This window comes from Pelophylax lessonae, assembly GCF_965119305.1.
Source record: "Pelophylax lessonae genome assembly, chromosome: 2".
NCBI classification, from domain to species: domain Eukaryota; kingdom Metazoa; phylum Chordata; class Amphibia; order Anura; family Ranidae; genus Pelophylax; species Pelophylax lessonae.
Genome location: NC_138769.1, coordinates 208329591 through 208354472, shown reverse-complemented (window position 1 = coordinate 208354472; position 24882 = coordinate 208329591). Strand labels below are relative to the sequence as shown.

Below are 24882 nucleotides of genomic sequence, written 5' to 3'. Positions count from 1 at the left end.
AAGGGTGACAGGTACTCGGGTACTTTGTTGGGCAGGTGGCAGGTACTTGGGTACTCCGATAGGCAGGTGGCAGGTACTCGGGTACTCCGATAGGCAGGTGGCAGGTACTCGGGTACTCTGATGGGCAGGTGACAGGCAGGTGATAGGTACTGATGAGTAGTACTGATACTGATAGGTGATACTGTACTGATGGGTACTGATGATCAGTACTGATATGTGATAGGTACTGATGAGTACTGATGAGTAGTGATGGGTACTGATGAGCAGGCGGCAAGTACTCGGGTACTTCAGGCGTCAGGTACTCTGATGAGCAGGTGGAAGGTACTCGGGTACTCTGATGGGTAGGTGACAGGTACTCAGGTACTCTGATGACGGGTACTCTGATGACGGGTACTCCGTTGACAGGTACTCAAAGTACCCGAGTACCTGTCATCAGAGTACCCGAGTACCTGTCATCAGAGTACCCGAGTACCTGTCATCAGAGTACCCGAGTAACCGTCATCAGAGTACCCGAGTAACCGTCATCAGAGTACCCGAGTAACCGTCATCAGAGTACCCGAGTAACCGTCATCAGAGTACCCGAGTAACCGTCATCAGAGTACCCGTCATCAGAGTACCCGAGTACCTGTCATCAGAGTACCCGAGTACCCGTCATCAGAGTACCCGAGTACCCGTCATCAGAGTACCCGAGTACCCGTCATCAGAGTACCCGAGTACCCGTCATCAGAGTACCCGAGTACCTGTCATCAGAGTATCCGTCATCAGAGTACCCAAGTACCTGTCATCTGAGTACCTGATGGCCTTATGACAGGTACTCGGGTACTTTGATGGGCTAGTGACAGGTGCTCTTTATTGGGGGGGGCAATCAGTGTGTTTAGGGTGCACTGTAGTTGGTAACTAGCTGTTACCACAATCTCCTCCTCACACAGGATCAGTGTGTGAGGAGGAGAACACGGTGACAGCTAGTTACCGTGTTCTCTGTTGACATTTGTGACCGGCTGTGATTGGACACAGCCGGTCACGTGGTAAAGAGCCAATTTCATTGGCTCTTTACCTAGATCGGGGATCGACTCTGTCCGAGGGACGAGCCTCGTCCCCGATCGCTGCTCTGCGCGCCCCCGGGGGCGCGCATTGCAGAGAGAACGAGCGGCTCGTGCTGGAGCCGCTCATGTGATCGGCTGTGATTGACACAGCCGATCACGTGGTAAACAGCCAATTTCTATTGGCTGTTTACCTTGATCAGGGATGGGCTATGTCCGAGGGACGAGCCTCATCCCTGATCGCGGCGCTGCGCGCCGCCGGGGGCGCCCAACTGGCTGCTAGAACGGGCCAACGTCATATGACGGCGGCCCGGATCTAGACAACCACTTTGCCGACGTCATTTTACATGACTCGGTATGGAAGTGGTTAAGTACACTGGTTTTGTACCAATTGATTTGTGTAATACGCAAGATACAATGTCTAGTATATAATCAGCCCAGACAGTGAAAGTCTCACACATGTGGTATCGCCAAACTCAGGAGAAATAGAAAGTGTTTTGGGTTGTAATTGTAAGCATGTATATGCTGGGTGTGAGAAAAATGTTATTAAATTGACAGCTTAGTGTAAAAAAAAATAAAAATAAAACATTTTAATTATCTTTCTGCATTTTCCAAAAAACTTGTATGAAATAAAGTCTTCAAAAAAACTCACTGTGCCTCTTAGAAAAAATACACTGGCTTTTAAAAATGTGGTCATTTTGTGGATGTTACTAATGTCCTGGTGATCCAGGGCTTCCAAAGATGTGACAGGTAGTCAAAATGAGATGAGTAATTTATGCTCCTTAAAAGCTCAAAGGTGCTTCTTGGATTATAGGCCACTCTATGTATCTAGGCTGTGAAGAAGTCTCACACGTGTAGTATTCCCATACTCAGGAGACATAGTAGAGCAGGGGTACTCAAATGTAAACTTGAAAGGTCCACTTACAAATTTTCCATTCAGTCCGAGGTCCGGAAAAGTGACCGTCAAATTCCAAATACAGAACGCCAACAACAAAAAAAGGCATTCCCCAAAACTTGCCCCCATCCAATGCAGAGCGACCATTGTGCGTGCCCCCATTAATGCAGATTGACCATGTGCATGCCCCCATTAATGCAGAGCAACCAGTGTGCGTGCCCCCATTAATGCAGAGTGACCATGTGCGTGCCCCCATTAATGCAGAGCGACCATGTGTGTGCCCCTATTAATGCAGAGCGTGTCCCCATTAATGCAGAGCGACCATGTGCGTGCCCCCATTAATGCAGAGCGACCATGTGTGTGCCCCTATTAATGCAGAGCGTGTCCCCATTAATGCAGAGCGACCATGTGCGTGCCCCCATTAATGCAGATTGACCAGTGTGCGTGGCCCCATTAATGCAGAGCGACCGTGTGCGTGCCCCCATTAATGCAGATTGACCAGTGTGCGTGCCCCCATTAATGCAGAGCGACCGTGTGCGTGCCCCCATTAATGCAGAGTGACCAGTGTGTGTGCCCCCAATAATGCAGATTGACCAGTGTGTGTGCCCCCAATAATGCAGAGTGACCAGTGTGTGTGCCCTCAATAATGCAGAGTGACCAGTGTGTGTGCCCCCAATAATGCAGTGACCAGTGTGTGTGCCCCCAATAATGCAGTGACCAGTGTGTGTGCCCCCAATAATGCAGAGTGAAAAGTGTGCGTGCCCCCAATAATGCAGAGTGAAAAGTGTGCGTGCCCCCAATAATGCAGAGTGACCAGTGTTTGTGCCCCCAATAATGCAGTGACCAGTGTGCGTGCCCCCATTAATCTGGACCGCCGAAGTGGTCTACTTCCTTCTGTCATCAGCGGGGGGGGGTTAGAATTGAGAGGATCGGAGTGGCTGTGTTTAGCGCTGCATGATTACAAAAAGCCAAGTACAAGTTCTTCTTACCCGACGGAGAGGATGTCCTACAAAGTCCCGCCTCCTATGATAGACGTCACCAGTGTTCTGTCTATCATAGGTAAGAGCCAGCCCAGGAGGAGGGACTTTGTAGGACATCCTCTCCGCCGCAGAAGAACTTGTACTCGGCTTTTTGTAATCATGCAGCGCTAAACACAGCCACTCCGATCCTCTCCATTCTGTCCCCCGCTTAGACAGAAGGAAGCAGACTGCTTCGGCGGTCCAGATTTTAATCCGTGTGGGCCCGGAGTCCGCCTATTGAGGACCCCGGTAGTAGAGTGTGTTCTGGGGTGCAATTATAAGTATGCCTATGCGGTGTGTGAGAAAACTTGTTAAAATGACAACTTTGTGAAATAAAAAAGGTACTTAAATTTCCTAAATTTCCCCAAAAACATCCAAAAAAATTACAACTTAAAGACTCACCATGCCTCTTACTAAATACCTTGGAGTCTGTACTTTCCAAAAAGGGGTCATTGGGGGGGTATAAGTACTGTCCTCATTAAATGAGAAAGGTAGTCAAGTACATTGGGAATGATCAATTTGCAAGTATAATGTATATACCATAGTTTGTAGCAAAATGCATTTTGATCTAAACAGAATGCTTATAAAGCAAAAAAACAAAACTGTGGTGATTAAATACCACAAAAAGAAAGCTCTATCGGTCTCAAAAAAAAATAATAAAAATGTTATTTGGGTACAGTGTTGCATGACTAAATGTGATCCAAAGTGTGACAGCACTAAAAATTAAAAAATGGCCTGGGCAGGAAGGGGTTGTCCAGTATTTAGGTGGGTAAATATAATGATTTATTAACAGATTAGGAGCTGCGCCAAATGCATGTAAAAATAAATAAAATTGATGAAACAATGAAGTCCTAAACAGTCTTATTAGTAAAGCTGGAAAAGAAGGAAAAGACCAGATCCCAGCCAGCCAATCACCAGTGCATAGCAGGAAATTCACTTCTACCACCTAGGTGGCTGAGCACAGAGTTTTGTCTAGTGGACCGAAAGAGGCAGCGTTCTGCGATTCTGAGAATTACCATCTATCCATACTATGAAGCCTTCTCTCTGCTGGGGTATTTAATTAGGATCTACCAATTTGCCAAGTGTTTCATCATCTGGTGCCTGTTTGACCGCTCTGTGAAAAGAGGGTCAAATCTTCTGGTAAGGAGCCACGAGTGTCAGCACAGGGTGTAAATAGGATTTCCTGCTATGCACTGGTGATTGGCTGGCCGGGATCTGGTCTCTTCCTTCTTTTCCAGCTTTACAAATAAGACTGTTTTGGACTTCATTGTTTCATAAATTTTATTTTTACATACATTTGGCGCAGCTCCTAATCTGTTTATAATTTTCTATGGGACTGTGATCTAACTATAGAGCTAGCAGCCTCTTGTATATGTATGCTTTGCTGAATTTTATGTCTTGAGCACAAATATTTCTTCTGTTTTTATAATGAATTATTACCTGGTGGCATCAGTTTCATCAGCACACGTGCCCCATCACGTAGTGGGGGCATATTTAGGTTGCTGCCCAAGTCTGCAACTTGCCAGAGGAAGGAGATATATCGGTGATGTAATGACATTATCTATAAAGAGCAAGGGAAAAAGTTAGCAAATATGTTCTCTTGTCCCTAATTATTAAAGATAGCATTATCCTGAAACCAAACAAAAATACAACACAATGCTTTCACGATCAATCACATGTCTACTTGAACAGTTCCAAATGAAAGTAAAAACAGTGTGCACTGTCAAACGATTTGATATTATATGAGAACAGTAATATACAAACCACTCCAGGCAGGCAACTTTCAACTTCAGGATTGGGACCATCACTGTAGTGGTTTCCATGATTGCCAGGTGAGCCAGTTGATGAGTCTGAAGAACTGTCAGGACTTGAAGGCATGTTTGAGCTTATTTGTGTTAGCTTGGCTGTAATTAGCTGTAAAATAATCAAGCAATAAAACGGTAATGAATGTAATGCACTATTGACACACAAATATTAAATTACCCCAATATTTCATATTCCTGATAGGTGTCTGTTGCACCATGAAATTGTGATAAAAAAGTCTCCTGATCTCTTTGTATTGCTTCCTTTGTGTGAAATCCCTGGGGATCCTGGTAGCACACCCCCCTTCCCCACTTACTTTTTCAAACTGACCATGCTAGGCACAAGAGCACATCTATCTCCATGTAGTCAGCTTTCTGACCGTGCTGGGAGCCTGTACTCCAATGTCGAAACAACCCTCTGCAAAGACATTCACTGAGAATGTCTTTGCAGAGGGGTGTGTGCTGCTGTTACTCCATCCCCACCTCTCTAAGGCCCCTCTCACATGGGACGAATTCAGTTGCGATCAGCAGGGGATATGTGAGCTGATCAGATCCCACTGTGCTCAATGGGCAGCCAGGAGTAAACAAATTCAGCGCTACCTCCGATCCGTTCCACCTAAAATTTAAGGACAGATTCCTCTCCTGATATTTTTAGTGGGCTAGATCGAACACGGAGGTAGGCGGTTATACAGAAACAATTTCTTGACTAAATTGCCATTTTAGTTTTAGTTGAATTTTAGTCAACTAAAATCAAATGGATTTAGGTAATTTAAGCATTTGTCTAGAATTGCTAAATTTATTATATACCCTGGGGAAAAAAATGTAACTCCGTATATGGTATTAATGTTTGAACATGCACTACAGACACCACTGTGATATATAAAGTCTTTATAAGTACAGTAAAGCAGAGTTCCATAAACAACAGAAGTACAACTTTAAAATATAAAAAACCAAACTGTAAACTATTGGCTTGGCTGTAATGCTATTGTACATATTACTTGACTATATTACCAACATTAAATATTAAGAAAAAACTAGGCAAGGCTTTTTTCCTATTTTTTTCCCCCGTTCACCAGCTTAGTATTTGCCCACTACTTATAATATGCGATAGAGCAGTGTGCAATGTTAATTTTGATGTCAAGTTTCGATTTAGTTTTAGTCTTTTCTTTTTTTTTTACTAAAATACCATTTCAGTTTTAGTTGTATTTTATTCATCTAAATAGTTTTAATTGTATTTTACTAGAGGAAAATAGTGTTCGTCGACGAAAATATTTTCATCGATTAAACACTGCTTTTCACAAGGTTGAATGGACAGTCTGACTAGGTCTGCCTGAAATACTGACGGGAGGACTTGATCAGAATGCATGTCTTAGGGTCCTTTCACACGGCCGCTCCGTGTGTCCGCAAATCATCCAATCCGTTTGCGGATGATTTGCGGACATAATGTAAGTGAATGGCACTGCGGATGTCAGCGGAATACCATCCGCTGACACCCGATTTTCCTCCTGTCAGTTCTGTTCCGTTTTTACGAACGGAACAGAACCCCATTTTTCCTTCCGTGTAAAAAAACGGAAAGGAAGGAAAATCGGATGTCAGCGGTGTCATCCGCTGACATCCGCAGTGCCATATACTTACATTATGTCCGCATATCATCCGCAAACGGATGGGATGATATGCGGGCACACGGAGCGGATGACCGAAATGTCATCCGCTCCGTGGAAAAAAAAAAAAAAAAAGTCCCGCAGCGGACCTTTCACACGGAGCGGCCGTGTGAAAGGAGCCTTAAGCTGCCTTATGCTGCTGAGAACAAAGGAAAATTATATATATATTTTAGAAATTTTAGTGTCGAATCTGAAAATTCAGGATGTGCTTTGCCAAAACTGAAATTGATGGATTAAAATAAAAAATGCTATACAACATTATATATATATATATATATATATATATATATATATATATAAAAATGGGATTATATTCGACTTTTCAATATCATGAATTTAAATGAATATAAACTTATTGTTGGGCATGATCAGCATCTCTTGAAGCGGTGCTAAAAATCCTTCCACACCAAAATCGTACCTCCCCATTTTAAATGCAACAAAAACGCATCAAAATTCATCCGTTGCGTTTGTGCTGCATTTTTTGAATCACACGACCTATTCGGCTGATAATTTTTAGCGGCTGAGATTTTGATGCATCAATTATTTATATCTATATATATATATATATATATATATATATTTATTTATTTTTTTTTTTTTTAACTTCTACATTATACACAAAAATGTTCTGCCTTTCATTATGTTCAATTGAATGGGTTGTTCTACAAGGTAAGGTCAACATACGCATTAAACAAAGTATAGGCCTATTCTAAGCAAATTTTTTTAAATGCTGAATTTAAAAAATGATAGTCTTCTAAATAGTGCAAAAGTAGTCATAAAATGCTTTTTTAGGAGTTTATGAAGGGACACAAGAAGTCTTAAACCTTAGGATTATACTATTGCTTACAAAAGAATTGGATTATTCCAAAAAAAGAAAAATGGGCCAGCCTGAGGATAGAACCCCTCCTACTATCACCGGCATGCCTCCATTCGGTAGGAAAGCAGTATTAAGAGCATGAACATGAATAGGGTTGGGACCCATGTCACTCAATGAACTCCAAGAATAGGATTTTACAGTGAGCACAATTTTTTTTTCCATTTTCTTGTCCACTGGATACTGTAAGTCTAAAAACCTAAAGTCAGGAAAAAAAAGTCTGCAAATTGGCAACACCTTACGACCAAGGCTAGAATCCTAAAGCAGAAAGCTCCATCTTGGAGCACATGTGAACTAGGGAGCAGCCTTACAAATCTGGGAAAATATTGCCTGATGCAAAATAAACCACAAACACTCAGATTAAGTAGATTGAGCCTTATTGGGAGAGGCAGGGCTACCCGATCTTTGAGACCAGAAGCTTAAACGCTGATCAGTCCAATCCACCTAGAGATGACACACTGAGAAGCCAGGGCTTCCTTTTGGTGCAGTACAAAGAAGTAGTGTCTTAGAGGTAGACTTGCACACCTCAAATCACATCCTGACAATGATCTTAATGAACCAGGGCTGGACAAAGAAAGGAGAACAAATTGACCTGGTTAGGGTGAAAGGCCAGGTAGGTCCAGACAGTCTGGCACAGCCAACTGTGTGTGCGCCTGTTGTCTTACCAGGTCAACATACCACTTTTGCTCGGGTCAATGCAGAGCAATAAGGACTACTGTAACGCCCTCCATCTCTATTCCGCAGGGCAGGCTAGGAAGTGGTTCCATGGGAGGAAAGGAGTTGATCAGGATGTAATGATCTCATGGTGCCAACAGAGCATCGGTGGCTTCTGCCAGTGGATCCTGGCACTTGGATACAAACCTGTCACAAATTTTTGTTAAACCTGGAGGCCAGGAGATCCACATCCAGGATCCCCCTACCTGTGACATAGGTCCTGAAAACCTTTGGGTGTAAAGACGACTCTCACAGGTGCAGATGATGCTGGTTGAGGAAATCTACCAACTACACCTTGAATGCACATGGTTGACAAGACTGGAACGTGCAGTTCTTCCAAGAGAGATTTCATTCTACCTTTCTCACAGCGTGACTTCTTGTTACTTCTTTATGGTCGATTGATGCTACCTATCGAGGCACGGTCTAACAAACCAGATCAGATGGCACGCCAAGCTGGTTCAACGCTTAATGGACATTTATAACCCCTTCGGTTAAAAGGGATGTTTATAGGGAGACGGGATTCCTTTGACAACCAAGTCCCTTGCACTTAAAATATGCAAAGGCTTCCAGATTTGGCAGGCCAGACTCTGTGGACATGGAGCCAAGCTTGGAGAATCTCAACGCTGAAGTTGAGGTAGTGGAGATGCTTGAAGTGCAGAGAGGGAAAGGATTTTGCTGTATTCACAGTGGGAGACTGCATCTGAACTTGCCATCTGAAACAGATACCATGCCAGGGGTTGGAAAAGCAGGAGCAAAAGGTAAAATCTTTGCAGTCCAAAGCCTGGTACACACTATGAATTATTTTCCCGCACGAAAAAAAAAAAAATGTTAAGCTTCGGTCGGAGCCGCTGTACTAGATCTGCTGAGCTGTTGTGTTCTGACAGTGGGACCCCTTTAATAATACCAACAGAACATAACAAAAAAGAAGAGATGGTTCCCCTGTGGGTGAGATTTTATATGCACTCAATTGGAATACAACAAATATATATAAAAAATATATGACTTTATTGAAATTGGTACATAGAACATAACAGGGATACCCATTACCCCCACTTCAGAAAATTACGGCAAATCAAGATATTGCGGGGCTCTTGGTACCTCTCGCCCTCGGAAAATAGTGTCATATGTCGATGACTTGCTATTCTTCATTACCAATCTCTTAGTCTCTTTTGAACCTTCTGTCGAAAATTGAATGATTCAGTGCCATGTCGAATTTCCACATTAACTACAAGAAATTAGATTCCTCTAATGCATCAGTTCGAGATGTCACGTTCCAAAGTCTTAAATCTACCTTCCCCTTTAAATGGGCGGAATTGCATAGTAAGAACCTGGCCATTAACCTACTTAAAGATGTTGCATTTACATTCTCCGCCAACATTCCACCCTTTATCAAAATGAACAAACAAGACCTCTCATCTGGCAATCGGGTACCTTTTCCTGGTTCAAGGGATACAATATCCTCAAGATGAATGTTATGCCTCAAATCATATACAGACTACAAGCTCTTTGGGTACACATTTGATTGTCCTATCTGAAGGCACTAAATTCAAAGTTTGTTCAAAATCCGTGGTTGCGTTAACCACCAAAACATCCCCACTTGATTCTTCGTCTACCAAAAGTAGAACAGGGAATAGCTTTTCTGGATGTTTCAACTTACCAAGCCATCTGCAACTCGACATGGGTTCTCAACTGCATAAAACAGACTCCATAATGGGTGTCTATTGAACAGGTCTCATAGTCCATTCCCTTCCCTATTTTCATGGTAAACAGCGACCGTTCCACACTCACTCAAAGCTCACCCTATTATTAGGGTCCCCTGGTCAATATGCTGAAAAACATGTAAGGGTGGATCCATCTCTCCTACACAACCTCTATTCTTGATTTTGGGCAACCCTTCCATTCGCCTGGGTGTGGAATACTCAAATTTTCAGAATCTTTCACGCCAGAACTATAGAGTGCACCAGGTCGTGGTGGGGAGCGGATGGACCACTCTGAGCCAACTGTCAGCATATCCCCTACTAGCAGACCCCAATTTCGGGAGGAACACTCCATTGATACATTTCCTATCCTCATTACCCCCGGCTCCGTCATTCATGTGCAATCTTACCCCTTCCCTTTTGAGGGACTGTGTGATTCCTCTACTCCCATCCGACATACAATCTCTAACTTTGGGGAGGAGGGAGAGTTGAGCATCCCATGACTATAGGCCACCATACCTGACTAAATGGGAACGAGATTTGGGGATTTCCTTATAGATGAAGCAAGCAGAGAGAAAAATCTTTTTCACCTACATAAGGTCAAACTGCACTCACTTTCAAAAATCCAGATTTAAAATAACTTATTAGGTGGAATTATACCCCTTTGGGACCAAATAAAACGTTTCGAATGAGTTCATTGCAATAATGAGAAATGTAAAGATCCAACCATTTGTTACTGATGAATGTTGCCTTCTTTCTGTTACATTATCATACTTTTCCAAGTAAATTCTTCCAATGTTCGATTTTGCAATTGCTAGTAAATGCGGTGCAGAGTTGCATTCCAGATTGGTGGAAACAAGGGCGATACATATAGGACGGAAGATCTCATTTCCACCCAAAAAGAAAGAAAATTCAGATTGAAATGGTTTTACTGGTTCGATTTCCTGTATTCTACGAAACACCAGCACCTGACTGGAACCTCATGATACCATCGAAGTTTAATGTACAGTACTTTAAACGGAGTTGACTGACGCAGAATGGGAGAGGAAAGGCCTCCCTCTACCTCCTTCTGGGCACTTTCACCATCCCTCCGCACCAATGGCTGCTCTTAATCGCTTAATAGAGGTGCCGAAACCGAAAATGACAGTTTGAAAAAAAAAAAATTAAATATATTATATATATATATATATTTTTTTTTTTTTATTAAATTGTATTATATGCGTAATTTTAATATAAATTTAAATGAAAATTAAGTGCCATTATTGGCACCTTTAGCGCAAGAAAAGCTTAAGAAAAATGCATCCTTTCAAATTGCATGTCTTCACACTGGTCAGTTGCGCTTCCATTGATTTTTTTTGTTTTTTTAACTGATCAAAAAACACACCAAAAATGCAGCACCCATTGAAATGCATTGAAAACACAGCAAGAACGCATATAAAGACACCCCTTTTAGTTTTTTGATGCAGTTTTTGAGTTACGTGACCTATGTTAAAAATGCACCATATAGCACAGTAAACGCATAGTAAAATCACGGCAAAATTGTGTGATTTTCAGCACCATTATCAGAAAAACGCTGAAAATTGGATTTTTGTAAGAACATACCATAAAATCCTTTTCTCTGAAGTTCGACAGACGCAGCTCTGCTTAATCAGACTATATAGGGTTATGCTCCTCCCACTAGGGATAGGCACTAGGTGGAAAAAAAAACATGTCCACGCTTATAGGGGCTGTCCCAGCAGGCATAACACTTCAGGCTCTGCTATACTCAAACAGTTGTGTTGCAAGCAGTGACAGAAAAAGACCCCATAACTCAAAAGTAGAGGGAAGAGTGCTGCGTCTGTTGATGAAACTCAGAGAAAAGGATTTTACGGTAAGTTCTTACAAAAATCCAGTTTTCTCAATCGTTCATTAACAGACGCAGCTCCGCTTAATCACAGACTATAGGGATGTCCCAAAGCAGTAAAAATAGAAGGGGTGGGAACCAGACAGGAACAAAAAAACCTGAATACCCCAATGGCCAACATAGCCAACCAGGTAAAACAGAGCTCAACTAGAAACTGGAGCTCCCTCGAAACAAACAAAGAGAAACCAAAAAGGGGTTCTCTTAAACTGCAGCCTGCAAAACCTTGCGAACAAAAGAAGCTTTCGCTGATGCCAACATGTTTACCTTGTAGAATTTAGTGAAAGTATGCACAGACGACCAAATTGCCGCCTTGCAAACTTGTAGCACCAATGCCTGATGGAGGCACTGAGAGCTCTAGTCGAATGCGCCTTCACTGGAAAAGAAGGAACTTGACCCTTCAGTGAATAGGCCTGTACCATCGTCTGTCTGATCCTTCTGGAAATGGTTGCAGCAGACGCAGCCAGTCCCTTACGAGGTCCATCCGTAAGGACAAAAAGAGCATCCAATTTTCTGAAGGACGCAGTGGTTTCTAAGTAAACCCGGATAGCCCGGACCACATCCAAGGAATGTAAAGCATACTCCTTTGGACGTTGAGGTTTAGGACAAAAAGGGAAGGCAGTACAATGTCTTAATTTAAATGAAAATCAGAAACCACCTTAGGAAAGAACGACTGATTAGGTTGAAGCACCACCTTATCTCTAAACCACCAGATAAGGTGAGCGGCAAGACAACGCCACCAACTCAGATACTCTGCGGGCAGAACTGATTGCCACCAAGAAGGCAACCTTCTGAGACAAAGCAAGCAGCAAAATCTCCCGAATTCTCTCAAAAGGAGGCTTTTGAAGAATAGACAGCACCAAATTGAGATCCCATGGCAGTAACGGGGATCATCGCGTCCAGATAAGGGCGTGCATGCTAATGGGCGTTGAAAATAGATAGCCAAAGCCAAAACTTGGTCATTGATAATACCCAAGGCCAACCGCTGTTCAACCCCTTTCTGCAGAAAAGCCAAAACCCTGGCGATAGAAAACAAGCCAGGGTGGGCTTTCAGCAAGTCGCACCAAGAAATGTACGATTTCCACATACGATGATAGATTTTTTTTTCGAGAAGTCGACTTCCTAGCCTTGGAGTGGGATTACAGACTCAGAGAGACCCCTATCTATCTCTCAACACCTGACTTTCAACAGCCATGCTGTTAAAGCCAGCGACTGTAAAGCAGGATGGAAGATCGGACCAAAGGGTACCAGTGGCCAATCCTATTAGGTCTGCGTACCAAGACCGACCTAGGCCAGTCTGGAGCCACCGGAATGACCGGAATGTTTTCCACCTCTATCCTGCGCAGAAGACGTGGCAGAAGTTTCAACGGGGGAAATACATAAATCAGCCAATAGTGATCCAAAGGAGCCACCAGGATGTTTGTGGCATTAGCCAGAGGATCTCAAGACCTGGCTACGAATCTCTGCACCTTCTTGTATCCGTGGTTACAGCCGTCCAGAACAGAAAGAAGGAACTGCCGTGGCATAGTGCTGGAGACTGCATACACAACAGAGCAGACTTGGTGTTGTGGCTCACCCAAATCAAGGAGTCCAAGGACTTTGTATCCTTGTTCCATTTCACCAGAATCTCCCTCTGCAAGGGTCTTATATGGAACTGAGCAAACGGAACCGCTTCGAAGGTTGACACCATCAGACCCAAAGCTCGCATTCCAACTCTGAGGGAAGATAGCTTGTTGTACAACAATGACTCAATCGCCCCCTGTAACTTTTGTAGCTTGTCCGAGGGAAGGAAAACCCTCGCCAAGGCTGAATCCAGAGTCAGGCCTAGGTACTCCAGTCTCAGGACCGGAGTCAACGCGGATTTTTTTAAATTGATGTTCCGACTGAACTCATGTAGAGTTTGGACAGTGACCTCCAGATTCTCCAACAGAACCGAATGAGAGTCCGCTCTCAACAGGAGATCGTCCAGGTATCCCACTACCGTAACCCCCCTCCGACGCAGCAATGCTAACACTGGAGCCAGAACCTTGGTAAACACCCTGGGAGCAGAGGCGAGACCAAAGGGTAAAACCACAAAATGATAATTCTGCTCTGCTACCGCAAAGCGAAGAAACAGCTGGTGTCCAGCGCAGAAAGGGATGTGTAGATATGCGTCCTTGATATCTATGGAGGCAAAGAATTCTCCCTGATGTAGAGACATCAGTACTGTACGGATGGACTCCATCCGAAAACCTCTGTACCCACACAAAGCGGTTCAGGGCTTTGACATCTAGGATGGAGCCCCTTGCGTTTTCTGGGCACGGTGAACAGGTTTGAATAAAACCCTTGGAAGTGTTCGCGAGCTGGGACTGGCACAATCACCCCTTGCGACACCAAGTCGTGTACTGCCCCTCTCAAGTCCCTTAATATGGCTGGGGACAATAGAAGATTGGAGGGTAGGAACCAGTCTCGTGGACGAGACTGGAAATTCGATTTTGTATCCGAAACGGATCAGTTCGTGAACCCATTTGTCCTGAATCAAGGAAGTCCTGGGTTCCTAGAAAAATCGAAGACGTCCCCCCACCCCAGACTCGGGTGAGGGTGCCCCTTCATGCAGAGGAGGGCTTGTCTGCGGGTCTGGATTTGCCGCCCTTGGACTTACCGAACCGTGGCTTCTTGGACCCTCCCAAAGATCTAAACAGTTTACCTTTTTTTCCTGTGACCCGGAGGCACGAAAAAGACGTTCATGAGCAGTAAAGGAATGCCCCTGCCTAGGGCACGGCACCTTGCCTTTACCAGCCGTGATACCTTTGATCAACTCATACAGAGAGGCTCCAAATAGCTTCTCCCCTGTAAAAGGGAGATCAGCAACAGCTTTTTTTTTTAGAAGCCTGGTCAGCCGACTAGCATTTCAGCCATATCAGGCGTCTAATAGCAACCCCCACTACTGACGTCCTGTCCACCAATAAGGCCAAGTACAGGGACGTGACACACATGAAAACTAGGGCTTGCACCAACTGGTCTAACAGTTCCAAAACCGCAGGTGGAAGCGGTGTAGTTTACAAGTTGCTTCTCAGCAACTTCATCCATTCAGTAGCAGTCTGTGCTAGGAGAATGTCCACAGTGACCTTTGATAACGTCTCCTTGGACGAAACGCCGTTAGGTCACGGCATGCTGACGTCATCCCCGGAAGCGTATTGAGGGAGCGGATGCGCCTTGCCGTCCGGCAGCTTCACATCTCTTTGCGAATTTTATCATCTGTTTGTAAGTACAATACTTTTTATAATAAAATGTGTTAGAAGATTTTACACTATTGGCGCCTTTCTCTTTATTGGGCTGGTCTACCGGCATACCCTGGCTATTGAGAACTCACAGCGGCTTAGCCTTCGGTGTTATTGGGTCCTTGAGGCTACCTATCTACATGTTGGGGGGAGTACATCAAGTGTCTACATCGTGCAATATATCTGTGGTCTGGTAAGAGGCTTAAGGCGTCTTTGGGTGTCTTGCTGGCATCTGGTGTATTTGTACCTATCATACTCTGCTGATTCTGTATTTCAATCTGGTAAGAGGCTCTACCTTTGGGATAGAAACACACGTTTATGCTGATTTTTATTTCCATCTGGTAAGAGGCTCTACGTTTGGTGGTGGTTTCTCCTTCCTTTACCACTGGGATAGAAACACACTCGTTACTCTTATCATTTGGTAAGCGGCTGCACAATTGGTGAAGGATATTCACACTATATGTGGTGGAATATAATTTGATCAATTTAATACACTTTCCTGTACAGTATCACGCTATGGAATGTTTTTTCTTCTCTTTTATGTGATATACGGCAATATACATTGAGTATCCAACGCAGGAACTCCATTTGACTACCTTGGCATGTGAACTTACCTCATCATATCAATCTTGCAATTTATAATTGCCCTTCCGGTAAGCACAATTCCTAGGGGACCTTTGGAGGCTGTTCAAGATCCACAAACATTATTTGACAATATTCTCAATCTACGTTTAATTTTGGGACATTCATTTTGTTGGACATTTATTTGTTGTTCTTTGTCACACAGCGCGACTTATTGTATTATATAGCCTATACAAACGAATGGGAACACAGAGGTCATGAACCATGGCAAAATCAAAATGGCGGCCCCCATTCAGTCTCCGGGACCACCAAAAGGGGTCCCAGAACAAAAAACAACTAAGGGTCCCCATTCAAGGACCAGTCCCCCCCCCCCGGACGATCCATCCCCCTTAAATAAGTGCCGGGGAAAAAAAAAAAAAAAAAAGGCTGCATTATTACCGCACCCCCCAGAGTGAAAACCCACTAGGGGGGGAAGAAGCAAGGGGTAAGCCAGATTAGAATTCCAGGGTGCCAGGGAACCGAGGGAGCCCCCAAGGTCCAACCATTCCAGGGAGGTGCCGGCACCCACCCCACGACCATACCGCGGTACAAGGTGGGCGACACTCCAAAACAGATCACTTCCCACCCGGGATGGGGGTGCTGTTAGCAAAGGGGAGGCTGTGACTAAGGGCATTCCTGGTCGTCTGCGTCCCAGCGAGATGATCCACTCACAGGCTGGTCCCCGTCCATCGGGGCACTGTTGTGGCGAGGCCTAATTCTGGACTATACCCTGCTCACGCTCGCAGGCCAGGCTGGGAGACCTTAAGGATCTAGATTATCCAGTGCAAATACTAGCCGGCTGTTGCTTGTAGTTCCTCTGGTTCTTGGTCCTCAGGAACGAACTAGAAAAAAAAAAAAAAAAAAAACACAAAACTTTCCCGGTTACAGCTAAGACCGAAGTCCCAGCAAGGAACTAGGTCCTATCCCTGTCACTAGGCAGAACAAACTGAGTATAGAAAAGCCTGAGGGGTTATGCCTGCTGGGACAGCCCCTATAGGTGTGGACAAGTTTTTTTTCCCCGCCTAGTGCCAATCCCTAGTGGGAGGAGCATAACCCTATAGTCTATGAATAAGCAGAGCTGCGTCCGTCGAACGATAGAGAAATACCATTATCGGCCCCATATATTTCGACTGCTGAAATTTCGGTGCATCTCTTGTTAATTTCATAATTACCCTGTTTTTATTTTCTTCAGTACCCTAGTCTAGAGAGCTGGGTGCTTATACTTCTAAAGTAAAGACAATTCACCTTCAAAAAGAACGCGGCTCCACACTAGTTTCACTAGTAAGACTCTTTGCGCCACACTAGTTTCCTAATTTCTTTTAAGTAGTTTCCACATATCCCACCCCAACAGAGCTTTATAAGGGTGATCAATCGTATATTTGTGTATGAGGTTAGGAGTAAGAGCTAGCGACGGTGCGAAAAGCGTCAATACTGTACCCCACACTGTAGGATGTCTTTTGCACAAGGATCAATAAAATGTTGGTGTATTTTGGATTTCTTTTGATTGTATATAGAATACTTTACAAAGAAACTTTAGATGTGATGAGTCTGGGCTCTCTTATACACTGGTATCAATTTAAAGGATATGTATCTATAGATTGGATACCATTTTGTTATCCCCATTATATACTTGTAGTCAGTAACACTACCGAGCTAGGACGCTCTTTTGTGATTGTTTTTGTTCAAACGAAAATGCCTGGAAAAGCTAAAGAATTTGCAGAAAAAAAAAAAAAAAGTCAAAAAACAATCTCCTTTAACTTGTGAGAGCAGCAACAGGCTGTGAACCCTTAGAAACAAGCTTATCAGTCAAGGATTTTAATGTCTCAAAATCAAGGTTTTTTTTAGCAGGTTGCTCAGAAACTGCTAGGGCCAAAAATCAGGGATCTCCAAACTACGGCCCTCTAGCTGTTGTGGAACTACATATCCCATGAGGCATTGTAAAACTGACATTCACAGACATGACTAGGCATGCTGGGATACAAGTTTCTGAACAACTGGAGAGCTATAGTTTAAGGGCCCCTGCCATAAATAAATCAGACAGAATCAGCCGGAGAGGGCTAGGGAGCAGTGTTGTGATCTCCGCAATCAGTCAGCAAATAACTTGTGAATTTGGGTAAAACTTCTGCAAGATTGTGGCAAAAATTCAAACCGAAAAGAGCAGACCCAGGCACACCCAAAGAAGCCAAAAGTAACTTGTTATGCTTTAGAGAAGGAAGTGTATCTTGCTGCCCTCTCCAGACCATGGGTATACACAAGAACTAGAAAGATAACGAAAACAAGAGAAGGGTGCACTGACCTAGTGCAATTCCGTTAAACATTTATTGAAAGATAAAAAAGTTGTCATACATCATACTCACAAAACGCATGAAATCAATACACATGTCAAGGCACTGTATTGACATCCTCCAGAACATGGACTGTTCCAATACTGCAAGGAGGCCAGATAGCATCTATACAGGTTAGGCTGAAGCGTTTTAAGGGGGAACCCTCTTCCTCAGAGCCCATTCAATAAATGTTTAACAGAATTGCACTTGGTCGGTGCGCCATTCTCTTGTTTTCGTTATCTTTCTAGTTCTTGTGGACACCCAGAGGAGCCTAAGAGGACTCTGAGGAAAGGCTCTAGTAGCATAGGACAGCATGAATTCACATTGCAGATGTAGATCTTTCAAAAGGCACACTGCAATCATGCCTCCTCCCCCCCCCCCCCGATTTGTTCGTAGAAAGTGATTGTAGGCGACTCTGAACAGCGTGAATGCCCCCTCCCCCGTCTATAATCAGTTGCAAAGTAGATTGGCAATGTACAAGCTCAAGGTAAAGGACAAAGCCTCAAGCACTAATGAGAACTGTATAGGAAAAAGCAGATGAAGGCAGCAGGAAATGATCAAAGTTCCATGTGACTCTTGCAAAAAGACCAGCAGTGGGTTGATGCTTTTAAGCTGAATGGTGGACAGACTGAGTTGGGCAAGACACCACCCAGCAGATGAGGTCAGTCCTCAGTCCAACAGCATTAACCCGTTACAATGTAAAGCTGGTGGGAAACCAGGATTAATGGCATCCAGTAGACAAAGAGGAGGAAGCTCCCAATGTTCACCGGACCTGCCTACCCACTGAAGAGCAAGAGCCAAAGGAAATGCCAACAGCTTTAGACCTGAAAAGCACACTGCAGTCAACCTAACCATAACTGAATGTGGTAAGTGCCACATGTGGGACCAAGTCCCTGAATATCACATCCATGTAAGCCCCACAATGCCTAGTCAAGCAAGGTCAAGTTGTGGTATAGTCCAAAAACTAGGCTAAGAACAACAGCAATTAATAGTTGCAAACTGAAGAGAAAATCTCCAGCAGTAGGTGATCAAAAAAATGTCTCGTCTGTTTTAAAAACTAGCCTGTTTTAGCAATATTTTCTCTTCAGGGCTGAAGAAAAGAGAATGTTGCCTCATGTCAGAAATGATTCCTTACCAAGGCCCTAAGGCTGCATTCACATGTCAGCGTATGGATCGCGGGCAGAATCGCCGCCATTCCGCCCGCGATCCGGAAATCATTGCAAATCGCGGGACGCCTATCCGTTTTTCGTGATTTGCAATAGCACCCCAAACGCTGAGCGATGTTGCCGCGATTTCCGCCTGCCGAATTGCGGTAACATCACGCAAAAAAAAATCGCGGGACGCATTACACCCAAAAAAGTACAAGAGCTTCTTTGGAGCGTAATGCGTCCCACGATTTTTTTTGCGCGATGTTACCGTGATTCGGCAGGTGAAAATCGCGGCAACATTGCTCAGTGTTTGGGGTGCTATTGCAAATCACGGGCAACGCACAGGCGTCCCGCGATTTGCAATGATTTCTGGATCTCGGGCGGAATCGCGGCGATTCTGCCCGCGATACATACGCTGACATGTGAATGCAGCCTTAGCCATTGATACAACAAAAGATCCGTGGTCAGTTGTCGTGTGGCAAGAACAACAAACTGTACAGATATCCTCAGGCTCGAGACCTAAAAACACCATCTGGATTAAATTTTTAGGGGGGTCAATTTACTGTATAGAAGCACAACCAAAAAGCAATGGAAATAATTACCTGATGAATATGAAGGGATGGAAAGAGGGTTCAAATAAGCAAAAACAGAGAATGAACACTGTTAATCATAATTAATAAGGTCATTTATTTTATTTTATTTTTTTTAAATACCTATGTCTATACTTACCTGCTCTGTGCAATGGAATTGCACAAAGCGGCAGTGAACCTCCTCTTTTTGGGTCCCCCACCGGCGCTCCTGGCCCCTACCCTTGGTGCAGACTCCCCATGGGAAGCCGTGCACACGATCGCTCCCACAAAGCGATGAACAGGTACGTTTTTTCACGGGAACCTGCTGCCGTATATCTGCGACGGCTGGTCGGCAACTAGTTGAGATGGTACTATTGGCTAAAAGGGAGAAACTAGAAAATGGGAATTAGGTAAGAACAGGGAAGTTTTGAAAATTTTGGGGGGGAATCGTAGGAAGGCGGCGAATATTAGGGTGTGGAGCAATTACCTCTGATGCATGCTGCAAGGTGATGTTTATGCAGGAGATATAGCGCACACTCCTTGTAAGATCAAATCAGATTATCTTCACTGGCAGAAGTGAAATTAAATCACTACATTTTACAAAGTTGTATATGCACATATTCTCAGGCTATGTAGATACAACATTGAATCAAATATCACCTAAAAGTGCTGCAGATTCTAATAAGATTGCTAGGGATGTTTGCATCCCTCTCAGAAACAGAGGGGATCCTATAGTGCAATGTAAGGAAACCTTGAAATCTCTTCTGGACCAGGAAGTTAGGGAATAGATTATTAAACTAATACACAATTCTATATAGTATGTTCCCTCAGACATCACACTTCCCACATTCCAAAGGCGCATAATAGCATGAACAATCCACCTGCAAGAGCCACACTTTCAGGTATAGAGTGTTGCTATATTAATTATAATTAGCTAGCTTGCTTTATTTTTTTTCTGCAGGATTTGGGGGTACAACTGCCTTCCTTTGTTAGGGACTCTGGCCATATTCTGCACATCTTAACACATTATAGGTGGAAACCTGGGTACTTGATGTGTCATCTCTATATACATCTTTTTGGAACAAATTTGGTCTTTATGGAGTTTAATACTTTCTGGTCAACAATACGTGTCTGTACTAAAAGCAGGCCACCTTTATACTAAACAGCGCAGAGTTCACTGACACATTTTAAAGTGTTTGGACAAATACTACCAGAAGATCAGAGGGAAAGCAATGGGAGGCAGGTTTGCACCAAGATTTATTTATCGCTACAAGGGTTATTGGAAGAAGTTTTAAATCTGGATGAGTTCAAGGTGAACCTAGTTCTCTACACAAGATATATCGATGACATATTAGTTCCATTTTAAGCCCACTTCATGGAATTATTTGCAAGCTGCAAGCGGACATCATCCCCGTAGGAGTTATAATATACCCCTGGGTCAGTGCTGCCGTTTGAGTTAGACCCGTACTAAAGTTTAACATTATATCAAGCAGAGTGAATTGTTGAAAGAGACATTCACAAAGAAAGGATAGTGTGAGAGTTGTACTGAGGAAATACAAAACTTGAATATATAGAGATAGGGTATGCAGGTAACCAACAGGGAAAAACAGAAATCCATACTTAGTAGCAGGGAGATCAATTTTTGTACCATATAGATCAATAAAGGACTTTTGCATTAAAAGAGCAACTGGTGAATTTTGAAGGATGACCCCATTCTAAATATCTCCCTGACAAATCTGGGGCAGGTCTCTTCCTGGATGTCATTTTATATGAAATTGCAAGTCTATTAAAAACATCTGTGAGTATCACATCTTACCATTAAAAAAAATAAATAAATAAAAAGTTATATTACAGGATAAGTCCACCCTCAAACTAAAATCCCTGCATTTATAGATCTCCAAGATCTAACAAAAACATATCTAGCCCTGTAAAGAAGAAATAAGTATACATAACTTTTTTGAAGCCGACCCGATCTCAAGCAGTGGCAGCTCTGCAGAGGCCACGGCCGACAACGGCTGTGAAATGAATGGGAAGTGACGTCACCCATAGACTTACTATTGGGCTTCTGTTGTCGACTGTCCTCTGCAACTGCCTACACAGCAAAGCCGTGACGGACAGCTCAGCGTGGGATTGGGACAGATCTGTTTCAAAATAGGTAAGTATACTGATTTCTTCTTCACAGTCCTAGATAGGTTAGTGTTAGATCGTGGAGATCTATAGATGCAGGGATTTTAGTGGTAAAAGATTTATCCTTTAAGGTCTCATACAATGCTTGTACGCTGTTTGTTCTATAGTGTTGTACAAAGAGAAGCAGGGAGGGAATAGGAGAAAACCCTGGCTCATGCCCTTCGGGCACCACACCCAAGACCTGAAAGTGGTATTATACTGAAGACCAAAAATGTACTATGTTGCAATTTAACAATCCTTAGATGTAATGGCAACATTTATTTTTTTTTTACTAGCAGATTTAGATTCATTGAAGCCAAACTGACATTATCAACAGATGAAAATAAAGTAAAAAAAAAAGCCTAAAAGAGAAACGTAATGCCGCCTTCACATCTAAGAATTGGTAACCTTCAAAATAATAAATGTCTGCTTACGAATTACGCATACAGGTTTGGTAAGTTTGTGTGGCTTTTGCAACCCCCCTATGATATGGAACAGGGTTCCTAATTATCCACAATCCTTCAAGCATTGTTAGGACGTATCTTAGTTAATTTCGGGTGATAGGTATAGGGTCCTGTACCAGGGTAGCATATTTTTGCTAAATTTCCCAGTGGCTGGTATATCTGGATCTCGTAAATTGCTTAAATTGTTTTGGCATCCATTGGGCAACCAAGAATGAGGCTTTTGCATTGGATCATTTTTCTATTTTCGTTTAGATGTAGTTTAGAAATTGATGATCTGTCAAGTATTTCATAAAATATTAACTTTCTAATGTGGACAGAAATGATTGCTTATGTATATGTAATGTATATTACCAGGCCTTTAAGTGGACTTTAATTTTTGTACTCATTTTAGTTCTAGAACAGCCTGTGTCAATGGACAAATACAGTATGATTTTGAAGTCTGAAAACTGAGATCATTCAGAATTTATTGTAGGTGTCCTACTGCATTGGCTTTACATTTAGAATTGTATAGGGAACAGAAATCGTGAAGGGAAGAAAAGTGGATCCACATAAGGCTCTTACCATGCATAATGTGTAAAATCATAGAACCTTTGGTTAAATATTGGTATTATGAAGGATTGAGGAACCCTGATCGTGTCTTAGTGTCACAAAGTCTAGTTGATCATGCATTTAAAGGTATAAAATTTAGATGAGTTTTCATAGGTCAAGAAAGGTATCTGTGGTTCATTATCAAATGAAGATAAGCTTGTGAATGCAGACCAGTTCATTACAGATGCCCTATCTGCAGAGTAGTGCAATACTGAAAGTTGTTAAACTGTTTTTCTATGTCGCAATGTACAGTGGGTATAGAAAAATCACCCCCTTTAAAATAATCATAATTTTGTTGATTTGCAGCCTGAGATAAAGACAGACAAAGGTTTTGTTTTATCCAGCTGTATTTATAACATCCAAGTAAAAGATATAACACCAACATGTCAGGAAGAAAAAAAAAAATATCAAAATCACTGAGTTGGAAAAAAGATCACCCACCTCCTAAAAATAACTTATAAACTCAATCAGCTAAACACCTTCTCAATGGCACAGAAAGCTATTTAACTTTCAACTGTGATCAGCTGTAGTCATTTTGATTAGCGCCGCATGAAAAGAGCTTTCCTGGAGCATTGCAGTCCCATGTAGAGCAAATGAAGCAATCAACTATGTGTGGCAAGACACTGTCAAAAGCTCTCCGGTATATAGTTGTGGACAGGCACTAGTCAGGAGATACAAAAAAAAAAAAAAAAAATTAAAACCTTTCATCAATGCCTAGAAGCACAGTGAAGTATTTTATTGAGAAGTGAAAGGTATATGGTACAACACAGACCAGTGTTAATTTTGGCAGCAAATTTCAATTTAGTTTTAGTCTTAGTCTTAGGACTAAAATGGCATTTTAGTTTTAGTCCTATTTTAGTCTTCTGCAAGTGTTTTAGTTTTAGTCGTATTTAGTTGACTAAAACTCCAGTATATTTTAGTCGACTAAAACGCCCTACATTTTAGTCGACTAAAACTCATTTTAGTCATCTATAATCAAATGGGTGTAGTTCAATTGTAATTTGTAATGCATTATTTAAGCATTTCTCTACAATTTCCAAACTCATTATATACTACTGCTGGTCCTGGAGTGAAAAATCTAATATGTTATTATTTATGCTTTGAGCATGCAGCAGTGTTAATTTTTGGCAGCAAATTTCGATTTAGTTTTAGTCTTGACTAAAATGCCATTTTAGTTTTAGTCGTATTTTAGTCTTAAGACTAAAATGCCATTTTAGTTTTAGTCGTATTTTAGTCATCTGAATTGTGTTAGTCAACGAAAACGTTTTAGTCGGTTTTAGTCGACGAAATTAACACTGACACAGACCCTCCCTGGATCAGGATGTCCCTCCAAATTGGATGCAAGAGCCAGGAGAAAACTAGTCAGAGAGGCTACCAAGAGGCCTACGGCAACTCTGAAGCAGTTGCAGGAACTTATGACAGCGTGGCCATTGTGTGCATAGGACAATATAAGTTCTCCACAAACGTGGCTTGTATTAGACTTAGGGTTGCAAAAAAAAAAAAAAAAAGCCACATGCAGTTATAAATGAGCCTTGCCAAAGCACACCTTGAAGATTCTGAGACCCCATGGAAAAAGGTGGTATTTTCAGATGAGACTAAAATTGAATTATTTGGCCTCAACACCAAATAATATGTCTGGACGAAATCCAACACAGCTTACCATCCAAAAAACACCACAAAGAATATTCCTCTATTTTGTGGGATTGTAAAGGGAAACTTGTTCTCTTACTAATACTAATATATTCATAAAAATGTTTTTAATTTTATTTGAGTTACAAATTCTAAAAAAGCCCCAAGTTGGGATATACATCATAAAACCCATATCCAGACAAATTCAAATGGAAAAAAAAAAAAACAAAGAAAAAAAATACTATACAAAACATGTGTCAATGCACATATGGTAACTAGCCCAATGTGGTAATTCCAGCTATTTGTTGTTGACATTCATCTTTGTTGCACATCCTGGTACAAATAGATGCTATAAAGTGCTGGAAATTCCAACGCATTGCAAACATTCAATTTTTTTCTTCTTCAGGGAATATTTACCACTCTGTAAGCATAAATGGCCATTATTAAATATGCATCCATTATATGTTGAATGGTATGCACTCATAACATACAAAAGACTTGCATCATGTAA

General features: G+C 42.5%; 1 protein-coding gene across 4 annotated transcripts in view; it reads right to left on the bottom strand.

The window, feature by feature from the left end:
- Nucleotides 1–24882, bottom strand: part of USP9X (ubiquitin specific peptidase 9 X-linked) — a 593271-nt gene that overhangs the window by 208489 nt on the left and 359900 nt on the right. For all 4 annotated transcript variants that reach the window (XM_082246987.1, XM_082246989.1, XM_082246990.1 and 1 more), the window contains exons 20-21: nucleotides 4719–4868; nucleotides 4395–4515 (exon numbers count right to left, since the gene is read on the bottom strand). In XM_082246987.1, coding sequence (XP_082103113.1) covers nucleotides 4395–4515; nucleotides 4719–4868 — 271 coding nt within the window. The remainder of the gene's footprint in view (nucleotides 1–4394; nucleotides 4516–4718; nucleotides 4869–24882) is intronic.